The 17,506-nt window shown below is 42.9% G+C and overlaps 1 protein-coding gene across 2 annotated transcripts; it reads right to left on the bottom strand.

Annotated features, from left to right (window-relative positions):
* Positions 1 to 459: 459 nt before the first annotated feature.
* On the bottom strand, positions 460 to 17,145 carry nt5c2a (5'-nucleotidase, cytosolic IIa). 2 transcript variants are annotated; one of them, XM_079729192.1, is made up of 19 exons: positions 17,076 to 17,145; positions 16,243 to 16,356; positions 15,882 to 15,920; positions 11,650 to 11,723; positions 10,184 to 10,301; positions 9,601 to 9,696; positions 9,299 to 9,390; positions 9,142 to 9,199; positions 8,286 to 8,379; positions 8,143 to 8,196; positions 7,898 to 7,981; positions 7,637 to 7,678; positions 7,195 to 7,302; positions 6,639 to 6,705; positions 5,208 to 5,378; positions 4,697 to 4,748; positions 4,299 to 4,359; positions 2,989 to 3,165; positions 460 to 2,601 (listed from the first exon to the last, which is right to left on the bottom strand). In XM_079729192.1, the coding sequence occupies exons 2-19, from the start codon at positions 16,341 to 16,343 to the stop codon at positions 2,356 to 2,358; spliced, it is 1,734 nt and encodes a 577-aa protein (XP_079585318.1). In that variant the 5' UTR covers positions 16,344 to 16,356; positions 17,076 to 17,145; the 3' UTR covers positions 460 to 2,355. The 2 variants fall into 2 exon arrangements, with proteins under 2 accessions (XP_079585318.1, XP_079585317.1); XM_079729191.1 differs by lacking the exon at positions 15,882 to 15,920 and having other exon boundaries at positions 461 to 2,601.
* Positions 17,146 to 17,506: the final 361 nt, after the last annotated feature.

The raw sequence follows: 17,506 nt of genomic DNA, 5'->3' as shown, positions 1-17,506 counted from the left end.
AGTAAAAAGCAAACAAGCCTTTTCATCAATTACATATGTCAAGGATTTTCTCCCTCATGGGCGATTATTTGGTATTCTTAGTAGGCCTATTATGTATTTGCTATATATTTGATTACGACTTATGTGACATTATTTATACTTTAATGTGTGAAGCTCGAGTTAAGAATTCTTATTTTAACTAATTGTACTTAATAAAAAATACAACCATTCCATATTTAAAGTTATGTCAGCCAGTGCTACTCTTTCCATTCAACCAGTCACCAATTAATTTGACTCTTAAAAATTGCAATCACTGATATATACATATATGCTCTAAATGGCTTTTATTATACATCAGAGGCACGACATTCCCCCCTAGTGGTAAGGTCACACCAACCACAGTAAATATTGTAAACAATTACAACAGTAGACAATTGGGTTCTGTGAAGGTTGCTTGGCATTTAGACTATAACCGCTTAGCCGGGATTTAACTATCACATCATTTAACTATGCTCACAGTGAACGGTATAGTCAAAGCTAAGTGTAATTCCTGCATTTTGCTTTCAAATATCAGACTGTGCCACCGGTTTGGATTGTTATTTTATTCAAAAAGTTACAGCTGAGCATACAAATGCAAGCAATTATGCTCACAACCATTGTGAAAACCGGGACATGCAAAAACAATTACTGACACAAACCTTTTTTTGCAAAATAATCTCTCCAATTAACATATGCCTGTTAAGTCAAATGCAAGACAATCATCTGACCTACATCACAGAAAAATGCATGCACAATATCTGCGTTGCTGGAATAAGATAAAAACATTTTAAAATATATTATTACTTGCTTGGGAAAAAAAACAAAGCAGGTTTGATTTACATTTCTCTTGCAAAACCGTTTTACTGAAACAGTTGTTGCTGAATCCAGTTGTACACATCAAGCACGAGAGAACCTTGAGTAACCCCTGGAGCAGCCATTATTGCACACAAAGAAAAAATACAGAAACATATGACCCAGTCATCGGTCACGTTCAGCATCTGAGGTTTGACAAAATAATCCTTCCCATCTAGTTACACAAGCAGAGTAGACCGTATGGACTATATACTATGTATATGTGTACATTGTAATATCCATTTATACTCTAGGAGTTAATAGTGCCAGTGTCACAAAGCATTCAAAAGTACAATGCAGGCTCCAGTAAATCATGAAAATAATTCTGCAAATATTGATGAGGTTGGGTTAGCATGTTGGTTACAGTAACCGTTGTAACATTGTACACCATCTCAAAACATGAACGGCCATCGCTTACAGTATAATAGATTCAGTTTCAGTTTGATTTAGAAATCACACTGCAAACAAACAATAGCAGCCATGCGCACAAACACTTCACCAGATCAAATGTTAAAATATGAAATAATAAACAAAAGCAAAAACCTTTGAAAATATACCAGTAACAATAATCTTTACAGTCATCCCCCCTAAATAACCGTACCAGTTGACCAGAATAAGGCATTAGGCCATTTCTTATATAAAAATAAAATGTTGCAATATTGGGGGATATTGCTCAACATCCAATCAGAAAAAGCAAGGTGATGACAGCTAGCAACTACAACCAACTATCGAGAGCTACAACTTTCTGGGTAACATGGTGTACAGCATTCTGGGTAACGTGGTCCAACACTGCAAAAGGGGAGTAGATTGAGTGGGGGCCAGGATGCAGGACGGCAGAGTGAGTGACTGGGGCTACTGATAAAACACCTTATTTTTTACAAAAATACCTCAAAGGTTGTACAAAAATAATAACAAAATACTCTTATGGACGCAATACAACCGTTCTAGACGTTGCCCACCGAGCTCATGTCTAAGTGTACTGTTCATTAAATACACCATGACTATCCATAGAAGGGCTCTCAAGCTCTTGCTCGAGGGTCGTCATTCTTTGCAAGTATTTCAGCTCACCGTGTTTCAATGAAGAGGGGAAGAGGAAGTGGCCCAATGCCTACTTCCTGTTGTATGCATCGACAACAAGAGGAGCAGAGGCCAATGGAAGGATGATTTCTCTCCAGAAATATACACATGAATAAAACCAAAATACCCAGTGGGTAAAACACAGAAAATATAACTCTTGTAGACCAACAGTTTGACGATTGGCTCCCACAGAATGAACTCAATCTCTACCATACTTTCTCAAAAAGCATGTCCTCTCTTCATGCAACAGGCTATTCTTCCTCCTCTTCCTCTCTCCCCTCATATAATACTCCCAATGTACTGGACTCTCTCGACCGAAACAACTCCTCCTCTTCCTCCTGTCCCTCCTCTTCAACATATTTTCTCCTCCCGTAACATGCACCACTTGAATTCCACCGCCCTTTCAGCCTACTCCTCCTCCTCTTCCTCCTCCTCCTCCTCTTCGTCGTCGTCCTCGTCGTGGCAGTGGGTGATCTCCTCGGGGGTCTGGGGGAAGAGGTGGGGCGGCTGCACCTCGCTGAGCGAGCGTGTCAGCAGCTGCCTCTTGCCCTCCAGCAGCCTCATGTCGGCCTCGTGGCGGTTGCGCGTGGCCAGCGGGGACTCGGTGTCGTTGAGGCCCACGTGGGCGTGCTCCACCGTTGACTCGTGGGGCATCTGGGGGAGACAGAGCCAGGGTTAGAGAGGCAACGGTTGTACTTGTGGAATTATATGATATGATGTGATATGATGTGTGAATATTTTTGGGATCATTGAGGGATAAAAATATACAAAATAACGAAATATACTAGAAGTTGCTTTGCGGAGCAAACCTCAATATAACAAGAGCTCTTCAGGTCTCTGTCGAACTGATGTTCGCCATAAATAAGTATAAATAAGCGAACAGAAACATCCACTATTTCGTCTTCACCTTAATTCACACTGCCGTATTTTCCCATTTGTTTAACAAGGTGACTCTCCCTATTACACCCCCCCCCCCATCCCTAAGTAAGCAACAATCACGTCCTCACTAATGTTATAAACACATTCAACCAGATGACCCACCAGAACGTGCGCGGCCCTGAACAGGTAGCTGAAGGGGTAGTAGAGCAGGTTGATGAAGGACGAGGCGTACAGGTCAGCGTAGCGCATCACCTGGGAGGCAAACAGAGTCTGCCGAGAGCCGCTGCGGAACAGACTGCCCATCATGCCGTAACACATGTCCATGTCATGGGTGATTTTCTGGTAGAGAGAGAGGGAGAGACACATGCATATTATATATATGTATAGAGAGAAACATGTACATAAAGAGAAAGAGACATAAACAATAGAGAGAGATTGAATTGGCCGCGGTTTTCGAAGTGATCGGACTTGCTGGGGTTTAGATCAGCCAGGTTAAGCAATAGACATATTACAAATAGTTAACAACTCTCTCCAATCAGGCAATTTCCCAAAAGCCTTGAAAACTGCAGTTATTAAACCCCTTTTAAAAAACCGGAGCCTAGATGCCTCTATTATTAACAACTACAGACCAATATCAAATCAACCCTTCCAAACTTATGAAGGGTTGAGTTTTTAAAACAAGACTGAAGACTTTTATGTTTCTGCTAAATCCTAAATACATTGCACTTTCTAAAAAAAAAAAAAAGGCTTTTCTAACTTAACTTTTATTTTTTATTTTTACCAGAGAGATAAATTATCTGAGAAAGGATAAGGGTTTGAGACCAGAGTTCTGTCTGGGTTGGAGTCCTAGAATCCGGGGTGGAGTCCCAGAGAAAGGCCCAGAGAAAGGACCAAGTACCTTTAGGTCGGGTTGGAGTACCAGAGAGAATGTTGATCTGATCTTAAACACATTGCACTTTCTAAAATGCTTTTTTAACTTTGCCTATCTATTCTATCTATTTTACTCATTTTATGCATCTTTGCTTTTTTATTAGTTCATTTTATTTAATTTTAATGTATGACAATGTTTATATGTGAAGCACTTCTAGTCTGCCTTGTGTATGAAAAGTGCTATATAAATACAGTTGTCTTGCCTTGCCTTAAGGTTATAGTGCAATCTGACTTACTGATTTTTTTCGAGCGATTGAAGATAACCATTGATGTAGTAGCAAAACCCTATTGTTATCAACAGGCAGTTCAAGTGGTTACACCAGGGGAAATGCTCACAATTTAACAATATTAGACATACATTAACGAAATGTTGGCAATGCTACCTTAATGTCGACAAAGGTTTATCTGCAGAGCTGCAAAGTGTCACGCCTTGACCGTTAGAATCACGCATATGAACCAGGTCACCAGTTCACATGCCAGACCTCGTATTTTTCACGCTGAGAATTACAAAATGCTTCAAAATTGGGGAGATGAGGAGCTACCTTGATCCTCCTCTGGAGAGTGCTGATGTCGGGCCTCTCGTTGCTACTGCTGTCCAGGTTCCTACAGGAGCACAAACACACGCCCGAGTGTCAGCCTATCCTGCCGGCCTATGAATGAATGGGTTCATTGAACCCATTGGTCTGGAATTTGTTTTTTTCCAAATAAGACCAATGGTGTCAATGGTAAACTTTTTTACAGGATTTTTCCACCGATACAGAGTTGATTTTTCACAACACGTATATAATGTTAAGTTTCTTATGTTAGAAAAGGGCCGTTCAGCAGCCAGCGACAGAAGGTGAATCGCTTTAACTTCTTATCCAATATGTTGGATACAAAGTGGTCATAAACATGGTTGTTTTAACCATGGCTATAATAACAATTAACCGAGGTTACCCACTTGTAGAGTTCTGCCAGGAAGCAATCCAGGGACTGAAGTTCCTCAAATATGGCTGAAACAAAGACACAAAAACATTCCATGGCTTCAATAGGCTCCCAAAAGCCTTCCGCACATGCAGGGCTTAACAGACGAAGAGATTCAGGAGAACTATGCAAAACTCCACGGGCCGTCACCAGTTGCACCTCACACAACAAACCTTACTGTGTGTCTATGTCAAAGAAGGTTTTTCTATATCCATAGATCTATGTTGGTGATTATTTCTGTGTGTGTTTATCTGTCTATGTATCCTTATGAAGATCTATGCACGGTCTATTCAAATGTCTAGGTCTATGTCTACAGTATATCGAAGTATATCGTATATCGAAGTATATCGCTCACCGCTTTGTCTAGGTCCTACATGTACACATACAGCATGTGGAGGTATTGATGGTCTGAGCCCTCACCACTGCTTTGTCTAGGTCCTACATGTACACATGCAGTATGTGGAGGCATTGAACGTGAGAGCCCTCACCACTCTTGTCGGTCCACACGTGGAGCTCCTGAGCGAGCTCCGGGATGACCAGGAAGGTCCTCCAGCCCTGCCTCTTCTTGGACTTCAAGATGTCTCCAAAGATGTGGTCCCCGATGTACACAATGTCTTTCCCCTTAGCGCCCAGCAGGTCACACACAATGTCGGACGACCCTAAGGCGGCAGGCAGAGGGCATATGTTGACCAGTAAGAGTAGTGGCAGTGATAGCAAGCTAGCTCTGTGTATGTTGAGTATATCAGTGATAGCACGCCAGCTGTGTATATTGGGAATATCATTGAGAGTGAGTTTCACTCTATGCTTGAACATACTGATATTTCAGGAGACATTTTTTTATCTGTGCTTTTCAATTTTTATAAAATTGCTGAAGGTGTAACTTTGGTGAAACTTGAGCTGAAACTTTAAAAGTTTCAGCTCAAGTTTTTTTTCGAAGTTATAACAATTTATAACTTTGATGAGGTGCGTTTTTGTCATGGTGCAGGTGGTGCGTGATGTCCGACCAGTCACACACAGGAAGTCAAGCTCACTAGCTAACTACAGATGAAACTGTGTGTAACTTAAGACCTCCAGTACATCTTTGTCACCCTGTTCTAATCGATGTGGGCAGTCTTGAATCCACTTTGGCGTTCCTACTTGGTCCGTTCGCCAGTATAGTCCCGGGAAACACTGGCTACATATAGAGGAGGGTTCCGTCACTGATATGCAAGCGCTGTCGACACCATCACCGCACTTATGAGTCAGATAACACCCACCCTATGTTTAACAGCTGGCATATTAGTAACCGCTATATTTTTAACCGCCATCGTGACCTCAAAACCAATCGCCCCCACGGAGAGAGTGTCAGTGGTCACATTCTCATCCCTCAACGGACTCCGCAAGGGTGTTAGTCCAGCACTTTGAGGCAATTTAAACAGCATGGATATGTGTCTGGTGGATATGATATGGAGGGGGCGAATAGGGACGTCTGGTAGGCTAGGTAAGGACGAGGAGTGGTGTTGAGGTCCACCAGAGGCCTTCCAGGGCTCTCCTTGTATGATGTTCAGGTGGCGCTGCACCACCATGTGTCCTTTCCTGTGTCACTATGCAGCATTTCAGAGCCACGAAGGGCTGCCACGAAAATCTGTATTTTGAATCAACTAGTTGTTATAACAGGGCTAAACCCTTAAATCCTGGTGCCAGCATGTACAAAACTCCTTGGGAGAATGCTGGGACACGAACACTGGGGGTGCATACATCTTCAGCATGATGGCCCAAACCCATAAAGCTGGCAGTGTAAGAGTCAGCGCCACCAGTTTAGCTACACGAGACCAGAGAGTTAGAAAGGACCTGTGTGTGTGTGTGTGTGTGTGTGTGTGTGTGTGTGTGTGTGTGTGTGTGTGTGTGTGTGTGTGTGTGTGTGTGTGTGTATTGACTACCTCCAGAGTACACAATGCCGTGGTGCAGGGGTCCAGTGTACGTGCCGATCTTCAGGCGACCCGTGACCTGTTACAAACCACAACAACAGAGTTGGGCTGCTCAATTATGGAAAGAATCATGATCACGATTAATGATCACAGTCAATATTGAAGTCACGATTATTCAAACGATTATTTTTGAGTTTGAGTACATGATGCATTAGTGTAGTACGTGAGTACATGATCAGCATTTCTCTCCAAAAAGACACTTTGTAACTGAGAACTTAGAAATATCCCCCTTAAAAAAACACACAAAATGTTCAAATAGAAAATCTTCACATCTAAAATAATGTACAAATATGTATATAGCTGTTCTGACATTTCTTAAACTAAACGTTTAAACTAGATTATATTAGTTTTCTGATCGTTTTATGCTAGAATCAAAATTGTGTTCAAAATGGGATCCATTGCACAGCCCTACAACAAAGTACGAAGACACAGGGTGACCGGGGTAACTGGAAGCAGGCATTTTGCATGTCCTGCTCTTGCAAACCCTTCCATCAAAGCCTCTGCTCACCGTGTCCACCTGGCGGAGAACCGTGCCCTCGCCGAAGAAAAGAGGCTTGCGGGCGTCCACCAGGATCAGGTCAAAGTACGACTGCCACGGCCTGTGGGGCTTCCCAGACTAGCAAACACACACACACACAGACACACAGAAACCCATGGGTGCCAACACAGAAACACACAAACATGCATGCAAATATACAGACACACAAACATACAGACACGTGCATGCGCACACATACACACACACACACACACACGTGCACACCACACACACACACCAATGTCATTATTTCGGTTATAATAATAATAATGACAACAATATATTGCACATTGCGTTTTTCTGACCTTGGTGGCCACTCAAAGGTAGTTTGCAATTAAAGGCTCCACCTCCACGCGCTAGTAGTTGTGAACAAAAACAAATCACAGATTAATATTAAAACCATCTGCATTACCTTGGGGCCGTGAGGGAAATCGAAAAGGTAGGTCATGATTTTCTGTTAGAAAGAGGGGGGAAAAAGGAAAATATGTTGAAATTAACCCATTCACAGGCTCACAAGTGATATCTTCTGAATCAAACATCAACAACGACAGGTCTACTCCTCATTATAACTAATGCATAGCGTTTTATTTGTATTTATTTGTTTCCCATCAATTCACTGGTGTTTCTCTCGCTGTACGGTTGACGTCAGAGGTGGTTTTCTCGTTGAGCTCACCTGTGTGTACTTGTAATCGCTGTTGGTGGCTAGGAACACCTTGGCCACCTCGTTCATCCGACTCAGGAGCAGGGGCAGCTTGGCCTGGTGGGAGAGAGGAATGCAGAGTTAAAGGCCTGGTGCTGCAGTCAGGAGCTTGAGTTAGCAGCTACGCACTACAGCTGGAAACCATGCTGCAGTCAGAAGCTACATGCTACCATCAGAAGGTACGTATATCGGTTAGTAAGAGGAGCTTGGTGACTTACATCTCTGACAACGTACTTCTCAAGGTTTTCAACTGTCTTCTCTTTGAGAGAGCCCTAGAGTGAAAATAAATACGGGTCATGAAGAGAAGGAGAACACTTGATCCTTCCATGACACAGGGTTTTAACTGGAGGAAGAACCAAACCTTGATATGGACCCAGTCCACGGTGTCGCGGACATCCTGGAACATGCTCTTGTAGGACATGAACAGATCTCCATCTTTGAAGCCTTTCTCACAACTACAAACCATGAGGGAGAAAGACATCCAAATCAGTAAGAAGACGGTGTAACGGCACAAGGCAGGGTTGGTTAATTAAGGTATTTTAAGTGAGGGTTGGTAAGGGTGAGGGTAGGTTAGAGTCGGCTCGGTGCGGCTTGGTGGAGTAGTGAAGGTGCGGTTCGGCGCAGCTCCGGTACGGCTCGCGTTTCCACCGCCGTCAGTACCCCTATCGTAGGGCGAGGTTTAAGCCGGATGGCGATAGCCGCGACAGCTACGCTAGCATCGTGATCTCATAGCAGCCTGACACAGTGTAGCCTGTTAATAAATCCAAAGTAAAATAAGAACGCGACACAATGAACAAAGAGCAGGAATGTAGGACGTAACGAAGGACGGCCAACTTTTGCGCGACATTTTCTTCAATAAACTAAGCTTTCGCCGTTGTCCAGAAAGACCTTGCGGGTAATAATGTGTCTGTTTGGTGTTATCCCCCTGCCGCACAGAAGTGCGATTCTGTCGACCTAACAACGGACAGCGTGTGTAGCTCCAACTTGCCGGCCCCCTTTCAGGCGTCTCGGTACCCCAACGGAGGAGTGCTGCGAGGCGAGTACGGCTCAGTCCGGATGACGCCCACTTTTCGCGGTGAAAACGCGACCCGTGCCGCATCTTTGCGGACTGAACCGACCCGCACCCTCCGGTGGAAACGTGCCATAAGTATGGTTGAGATTAAGTTAGGGTTAGCGTTAGTAAGGGTAACCGTCGGTTAGGCTTAGGGGAGGCTTACCTTTTGTATCTGGAACAGTTGGAGAAGAAATCCACAAGACAAGCGAAGAGGTAGGTCTCTGAAGATGACACATAAATCATTTTAATTGACATATATATATATATATATATATATATACACCCAATATCTTCTTTCGTTCACATTCAGTCATTCGTACCAGGGAGGTTGAAGAGTGTGTTGAGGATGTAGAAGCGGTCCATGTCTCCACGCTGGATGAACTTGTTAGGATACATCTCCCTGATGTCTGGCCTGGGGATGAGTACATGAATATGAATGGGTGACACCTTAACTACCACTGAAAGTCATAATCCATAAAACGTTGATTTTATTATGGATTTTTTTTATTTTTAACCACGTATTGACAACTTCTGCAGAGTCTGAGGTGCGTTTAAACCACATGGAGCCGCCACCTTCAGAAGAGGGGTCGGGTGAATGGATACGTGCATGTGCGCGACTCACCCACGCATGAAGTTAAAGCCGTGCGCACACACAAGGATGTTGCCATAGGTATCCACCTTCAGTAGGTTTCCATAGGTCGTGTCAAACACCAGACCTCTGAGAGAGAGACATTGAGAGTAGAGGGAGAAAGAAAGAGAGTTAAACCATGGCCCAAGTGGTGAAACATAACCCTCCGGGTCTTTGAGTGAATTAAATGTTAACTCAAATGTTAACCATGGCCTTTAGCTTGGCTTTTCAAAGTGTGTTTCATCGTTTCCTTTTATATCATATTTTTATATCCATAAGGTATTCCACTTGTAGGACAATTGACTCTTAAGACACTTTGTAAATGGTGAAAGATATAAAATCAAGGGGGATGGAGAGGGTGAGACAAGAAGGAGAGAGAGACATAGAGAGAAATAAATGGAGAAAGATAAACCGAGAGAGACAGAAAGGGAAAGAAATGGAGAGATACAAACAAAGAGAGAGGGATAGGGGGCGAGACAGAAAGAGAGAGCACAAGTAGGAGAGGAAACTCTATATTATTCAAACATGTGTTTAGAGAACAGCAGGAGCAGTGCTGCGGGAGGCTTGGCCCACCGACCTGGTCGGGAAGGTGGGGTCGTACACGAAGCTCGACAGCTCCTGGGGGTAACCGATGGAGACCAGCCGGGCAACAGTCAGCTCAAAGCCCAGCGACTCATACTCTGGAGATTTGTACACTATAACACACAAAGACACACAGCGCTTTAGGATGGGCCTTTGTCTAGCCTTTTTAGGGATATATGTGCCTTCTGATTCGACGTTAATGCCTACCAATCTAAATCGACCCCGGTAGTCAACCACTATGCCAATTGCAAGCCCAGATATTTAATATTTTAAACTAAATATTTTAAGTTGATTATTTATTTTTTATTTGGTTATTTTTCATATCCTTATTTTTTTAATATCCTGTCAAGTGTCTCTTAGTATCCCAAATGCACTGTAACAGACTCCTTGTATGTGATAGCATGCCTGGCAACACAACTCATTCTGATTCGGATGATAAAAGGGGTTTCGTAGGGAAATAAAGGAAGTTTTCCCTATTTTAGGTGATGACACATTTCTAAAAAAAAAGGGGAGGCAAATAAACCAACGCAATGTGAACTCCTCTGTGAAGAGCAGTTCTAGGAAATACCAGGCAGGGCAGGGGTAAGCTAGGTTGGGTCTGAAGGGCTTAGAAAAGCCCCCCAGCCTTCGCCAACAGGGCTTGACTGTGAGTGCGAAAAGGACTTTGCCGCGATATCATCAATATGACAGGTATGTTGGACCTGAAGCCAGGCCTGCATGCCGTCTCCCTTAATGCTCAGCTGTTGACTCACTTGTCACACATTAAAGGTAATGGGTAATAGGTTATTGGGTCCAACGACGAGGGGGAAAGGTCACTCTTCCTAGGGCAATCCCCAAGAGAAAGCATGAAGCCAGGGAGCTGAAGAGGAGCAGGCTGACAGGGTTTTCTCAGGCCCAGAGGTTGGGACCTGCTCTTTATGTTCTGGTAGGACAATAAAGTAGGTGGTCTGGCTCAGCCAGTGTGGATGTGTGGATCTGGGGAAAGCTTATGATGACAATTGTCCCTGACAAGAGTTCTGTGGGAGGTACAGCAGGAGAATTGGACACTGTGGTTGGCATGTGGGCACGATTTGTTGCTCCATACCGGGTATTGTGTCAGCGGTCACGTATGAAATAGCTCAGATACATCAATTGGAGAATATTTGAGAATGCTTCATGCATATAGAGTACTATTCTTTCTTAATTATTGTACTACAACCTGTAGGAGTTTGTAGCCCAGTATATTCCCGAAAGCAATACTGTGAGGGTTATCTGTGAATGTTATGTTTTACTTTTCAGCCATCCTGTGCCTAGCTTAATATCTTGCCAAAGGACTACAGTTGAAAATTAGCCTGCTGGCTAACACTGGCACATTTGCAGAAATGTAGATTAATGTGCACTGTCCTTTAAATAAATACATGAAATGAAAATCCGGAGAATTGGCTATGTGTGGTAGTTTTCCCACCGCTGGTCTGCACGTACCTGCTAGTGTGTAATCCATGTCAAAGCCAAAACACTTGATCTTCTCCATGGCCAGGCTTCTGTTTACAAACACCCTGCATAGAGGAACATTGGCACACAGTCAGCTGACACCTAAAAACACCACTGGGTTACATTCATCGTCTACAGCACCAAACACCTCCAGACATTCAGGATACATTCCTACACCAAATACCACAAGACATCCAGATACATTCCCACACCAAACAACAAAAACAACAACAACAGCAGCAGCAGCAGCAGCAGCAGCCCTACAGAGTTCTGGAAGAGTGCAATGATATTATTGGGTTGGCTGTTGTCTGATGGTCCATGTTGAATTCATGCCTTTGTTTTATCTCTTAAATCATGAGTAAACAGACATTTTAAGAAGAGTTTGTTTTCTGCTTGCTTCTGTCTTAAGTGATGCGAAACATATAGAGCAAGCTTCGTAATGGATGGATGGATTACACTGAGCAAAGCAATGGTAAGCCATTGCAACAGTGGAGGTCATCGCTTACGAAACAGGTGAACAGGAACAACATGACTCCCAAGCCAATAAACCCACCCATAATATTGCATATCCTCTCCTGACATCTGTAAAACAGTTATTCTTGCCGTTGCTAGAATGCTTAATGTTGTTTTCACATCAGTCTACTGAATTCAGTAAAAAAAAAAGAAGGAAAGAAAAAGAATGCTTTGGGGAAAGGCTAGGATTGCTGCAGGTTAATGCATTTTTTTAAGGGAATGTAAATTAAACCCACACCCGCAACATGCATGCATAGACCAATCAGAGCATCTGAACAAAAGACTTCCTTGCCACACCAACAAATCCTCACCATTTACTTGATCACCTCAGGACAGCAGGAACTCTGTGTCAACATCACAGTTTCAAATCAAGCAATTCTTTCTATAAAACAGTGCTACTGCTTCCCTACTGCATAATGTCCACACACTGCTAACATTCAAATACGGACGATGCATGCATTGCAGTTATGCTACTGCAATGGAAAAAACATAAAGGATTGTAGAATATAGGCAGCAAGGATCTGCACCTATTTACTATCAGACCTTATCATCCAAATTATTGTCCACTTTATCCAGGTACAGCTCATTAAGGACCAGGTAGGGGTTATGGCTTATTACTCTGGGAAGCTTACACATCACCTGGGAAATTGGAGATCAAACTCAGAACATCTCAGCTGGGAGTCAAACGCCCTAACCGGTGGACTATATTGCTTCCCCTCATTTGTTCAACTGCTTAGTGGCAAACATGTCAGACACACAACTATCAGAATCAAGATATACTCTTGATTTCAAGATTTCCCATTTTCATTTTCTGCAAATTGCTACTAACATCTCATCTCCCAAATCAAGTCAGGTTTAATCATGTAGCCTTTAATCCCAGTCATGGTCTCAAAGAGCTTCCTAGGACCTCATTATATGACTCCAATCTCCCAAGCCTAAGCCCTCTAAAGGGCAAGGGAGAACTCCCCAAGGACCAGAGGGAAAAAACAAAGAAGAGGGATCCTTGCTTCCAGGGATGGTTATGAAGGCAATAGGGGCTGAATAGGTAGACGTATCACACTACAACTGACAAAGAACATGGACATCCTACAATACCCAAAATATATACACTGGGGCAAAAAAGTATTTAGTCAGCCACCAATTGTGCAAGTTCTCCCACTTAAAAAGATGAGAGAGGCCTGTAATTTTCATCATAGGTATACCTCAGCTATGAGAGACAAAATTAAAAAAAAAAAATCAAGAAAATCACATTGTCTGATTTTTAAAGAATTTATTTGCAAATTATGGTGGAAAATAAGTATTTGGTCAATAACAAAAGGTCATCTCAATACTTTGTTACATGCCCTAGAGCAGTGATGTTTTTTTTTCCCTTCGCTGGGCAACACAGACTTTCAACTCCCTCCAAAGATTTTCTATGGGGTTGAGATCTGGAGACTGGCTAGGCCACTCCAGGACCTTGAAATGCTTCTTACGAAGCCACTCCTTCGTTGCCCGGGCGGTGTGTTTGGGGTCATTGTCATGCTGAAAGACCCAGCCACGTTTTATCTTCAGTGCCCTTGCTGATGGAAGGAGGTTTTCACTCAAAATCTCACGATACATGGCCCCATTCATTCTTTCCGTCACACGGATCAGACGTCCTGGTCCCTTGGCAGAAAAACAGCCCCAAAGCATGATGTTTCCACCCCCATGCTTCACTGTAGGTATGGTGTTCTTTGGATGCAACTCAGCATTCTTTCTCCTCCAAACACGACGAGTTGAGTTTTTACCAAAAAGTTATATTTTGGTTTCATCTGACCATATGACATTCTCCCAATCCTGTTCTGGATCATCCAAATGCTCTCTAGCAAACTTCAAACGGGCCCGGACATGCACTGGCTTTAGCAGGGGGACACGTCTGGCACTGCAGGATTTGAGTCCCTGGCGGCGTAGTGTGTTAGTGATGGTAGCCTTTGTTACTTTGGTCCCAGCTCTCTGGAGGTCATTCACTAGGTCCCCCCGTGTGGTTCTGGGATTTTTGTTCACCGTTCTTGTGATCATTTTGACCCCACAGGGTGAGATCTTGCGTGGAGCCCCAGATCGAGGGAGATTATCAGTGGTCTTGTATGTATTCCATTTCCTAATAATTGCTCCCACAGTTGATTTCTTCACACCAAGCTGCTTATCTATTGCAGATTCAGACTTCCCAGCCTGGTGCAGGTCTACAATTGTGTTTCTGGTGTCCTTTGACAGCTCTTTGGTCTTGGCCATAGTGGAGTTTGGAGTTTGACTGTTTGAGGTTGTGGACAGGTGTCTTTTATACTGATAAGGAGTTCAAACATGTGCCATTAATACAGGTAACGAGTGGAGGACAGAGGAGCCTCTTAAAGAAGAAGTTACAGGTCTGTGACAGCCAGAAATCTTGCTTGTTTGTAGGTGACCAAATACTTATTTTCCACCATAATTTGCAAATAAATTCTTAAAAAATCAGACAATGTGATTTTCTGGATTTTTTTTTTTCATTTTGTCTCTCATAGCTGAGGTTTACCTATGATGAAAATGACAGGCCTCTCTCGTCTTTTTAAGTGGGAGAACTTGCACAATTGGTGGCTGACTAAATACTTTTTTGCCCCACTGTATATGATTGACAGATTCGGACAGCTTTGCCCAAGATATTACATCTGTAATAACTTTTTATTAAATGTAATTATCAACCAAGACTTTCCAAAAAACAATTATGAAGAACTACTCCCTGAGATCCTAACTGGAAAAAAGAAAATCGATTGGCTTTGAGTTACGTGAATGAAATCCCATTTCTTCCCCCTAACTGGGTCCTTCTGCCACCACCAACAGCAAGCCACCTAAAGGACTTAGAGGAACTACACACTGGTGTCTTCCGCCTGAGAGCCCCAAACAGATCATCATAGCTGGGGCCTGGTTCTCCTACCACAGTATGCAGTGTTCATGTTCTCTGCTGTGCCGTGTGTGGGAGCCTGAAGCTTATATTCAGATGACATTGGTGGACGGGCAGGTGACCCTGAACCGACTGAAGGGTTATGGAGATGGAGGGATGAAAAACAAGATGGCAGGATCACAAGGGAATGAGACGAGAGCACATCGCGTCCACAGACACTTGCCCTGATCACCGGCTGTGGTTTTGATTTCACGGTGGTGACGATGGTGGTGGGGGTTGTTGGCCTGGTGTCAGTATGGGTAAAGGCTGAATTATACTTCTGTGTCGAATAGCCGCCAGAGGTACGCAGGGGGTGTCTAAGCCAGCGCTCGCAGTTATGGTTCTCCCGCTTAAAAATTATCGCCAAAGTTCAATGACATCGGGAGACACCTTTAGAGCGGGAAGATGATGTGTCGTTTCAATGAACAAATTAGTGAACATACTCAACTCGTCTTTCTTATCAATTTGCTCCTTGTTGTTTTCCCTGTCGTCGACAAAAAAAACCAGAAGACCTAACAGGGAAGACGAAGAGGGCATTCCGTAGCCTGTAGATATAGTTACATTTTCACAGCGGTGCACGTAACCTACGGCACATGCAGGTGACGCCGAGACCCACGGTGTACCTACAGCAGCTATTAAACGCTGACGTATCATTCAGCGTTAATGGTCCATGACATGATGGAGGATCAATTTGCTTCATGGACATTGATCCAACAACAACAAATAAGGAAAGGATTAAGCATTAAGTCAGGATAAATTACCCGGCAACAGGACAGCGTACCTCATTGCAGGGTGGATTGGGGCCAGATCCCTTGGAAAGCTTTGCAATAGAGAATAAATGTGCCATGATAACAAAGTTACCACTGCTCTTGTCTGTACTTGCACCTGATCTGTCTTTGTGTATGTGCTCTATCGAGCGTCTAACAAGGATAGTTCTGGTCATAGCAGATTAAAGAATACAATAAAGACAACACCAGTACAGGGCCTGTATATACAGGCTTTCCTATTGAATGAATAAGAATACTGCAGAAAGTCTATGGCAAACAGAAATTCAAGTGCCTTGCATCTGCAACATCTAATGGACTATATGTTGCATGGCGAATAACTTCTTTTTCAAGATGTCTCTCTTTCTTCTCTTTTACCTGTGGTGGGCTTCACGACGGTATTTCTTCATCGCCATACCATCCATGTTTGCTGGCAGGTCGGCGTAGTTCTGTAATCGGTCACTCCACGAAGTCGTCATCTCGGATTGATTCCTGAAAAATTTAGGAATTACCCAAATAGCTTATGATGTCAAAGTTTAACTCTGCACATTGAGGTCTGGGTTTCAACAACTTGCAATCAAATCAAAACACAGTATTAACTTCAAAGCAATCGACATGCCCTGCATCACGGAGTAAACGCAGATCAGATCACTGGGTATCAACAATAACGTTCACTGAACAGAAAAGATCGCTAGCTTTCATTTATAACGTTGACCGAAAAGAAAACATCACTAGGTTTCTGTTGAGTTAATAACGTTAACTCAACAGACTAGAACACTAGGTGTCATCAATAACGTGAACAGTGGCAAGAACAGAACAGGACGTAATAGAAAGGCAGCGCTTGCAGATTTAACCCATAAGCTAAGGAGATAATATTAAATCCAGACATTTCACTCAGTTACAGGGCTACGTTTCGAATAAACTATAAACCTCGAGTTGCTTATCTGCAAAAATATGCACATATTTAGCAATATCATAGAATATACGAGGTAGCTTTTGACAGGTTGAGGGATTTTTCGGGTTGAGGTTGGCAACACAGTTCAGACAGCTGTGAAGCTAACTGAGCTAGCACAACTTTTTAAAGATCTACAAAAACAAGTTGATGACTTGCAAATTGTGGCGACTTGTTATTTAGACTACCCGTAAATACATATTATTCAAACATGGTTTGGTGAAACACCATAATAGAGGACGGGGAAAGAGTAACTTACCAGTAACTCTTGTGTAATACCGTTGCGACTCACAGATTCTGTTGTGGTGCTGGTCATTGAGCTGAGCATGCGCAGTCAGTGCATTGCGTTTCCTGTTATGACTACAATGCAAATAACAATATCAGGGTAATGTTTGTTGCAGGCATTTTTCTTTTTTTTATTGACAACCTTGAATTAATATTAATAGCTTTTCCAAGACATTAACCAAAACTTTACTGTATAGACATTAAAAAAAGACTAAAAACAAATGTTTTATGAGCGCATAGATGGGGTCTTGCTCTATTAAAATTCATTTCAGTTATTAAAGTATATTGTATGGTAGAAAAAACTATCTATTCTAAACATTTTGAGTAGATTTAGTTGAATTGGGCGGATTGATTCTAGATTTATTTACTGCATTTAGCAGTTTGGCATTCCAAAGCGACTTACAT

The sequence above is a fragment of the Pollachius pollachius genome (genome assembly GCF_949987615.1).
Source record: "Pollachius pollachius genome assembly, chromosome: 2".
Lineage (NCBI taxonomy): Eukaryota > Metazoa > Chordata > Actinopteri > Gadiformes > Gadidae > Pollachius > Pollachius pollachius.
The sequence above is the reverse complement of the archived record's forward strand: the minus strand, read 5'-3'. Positions and strand labels throughout refer to the sequence as shown.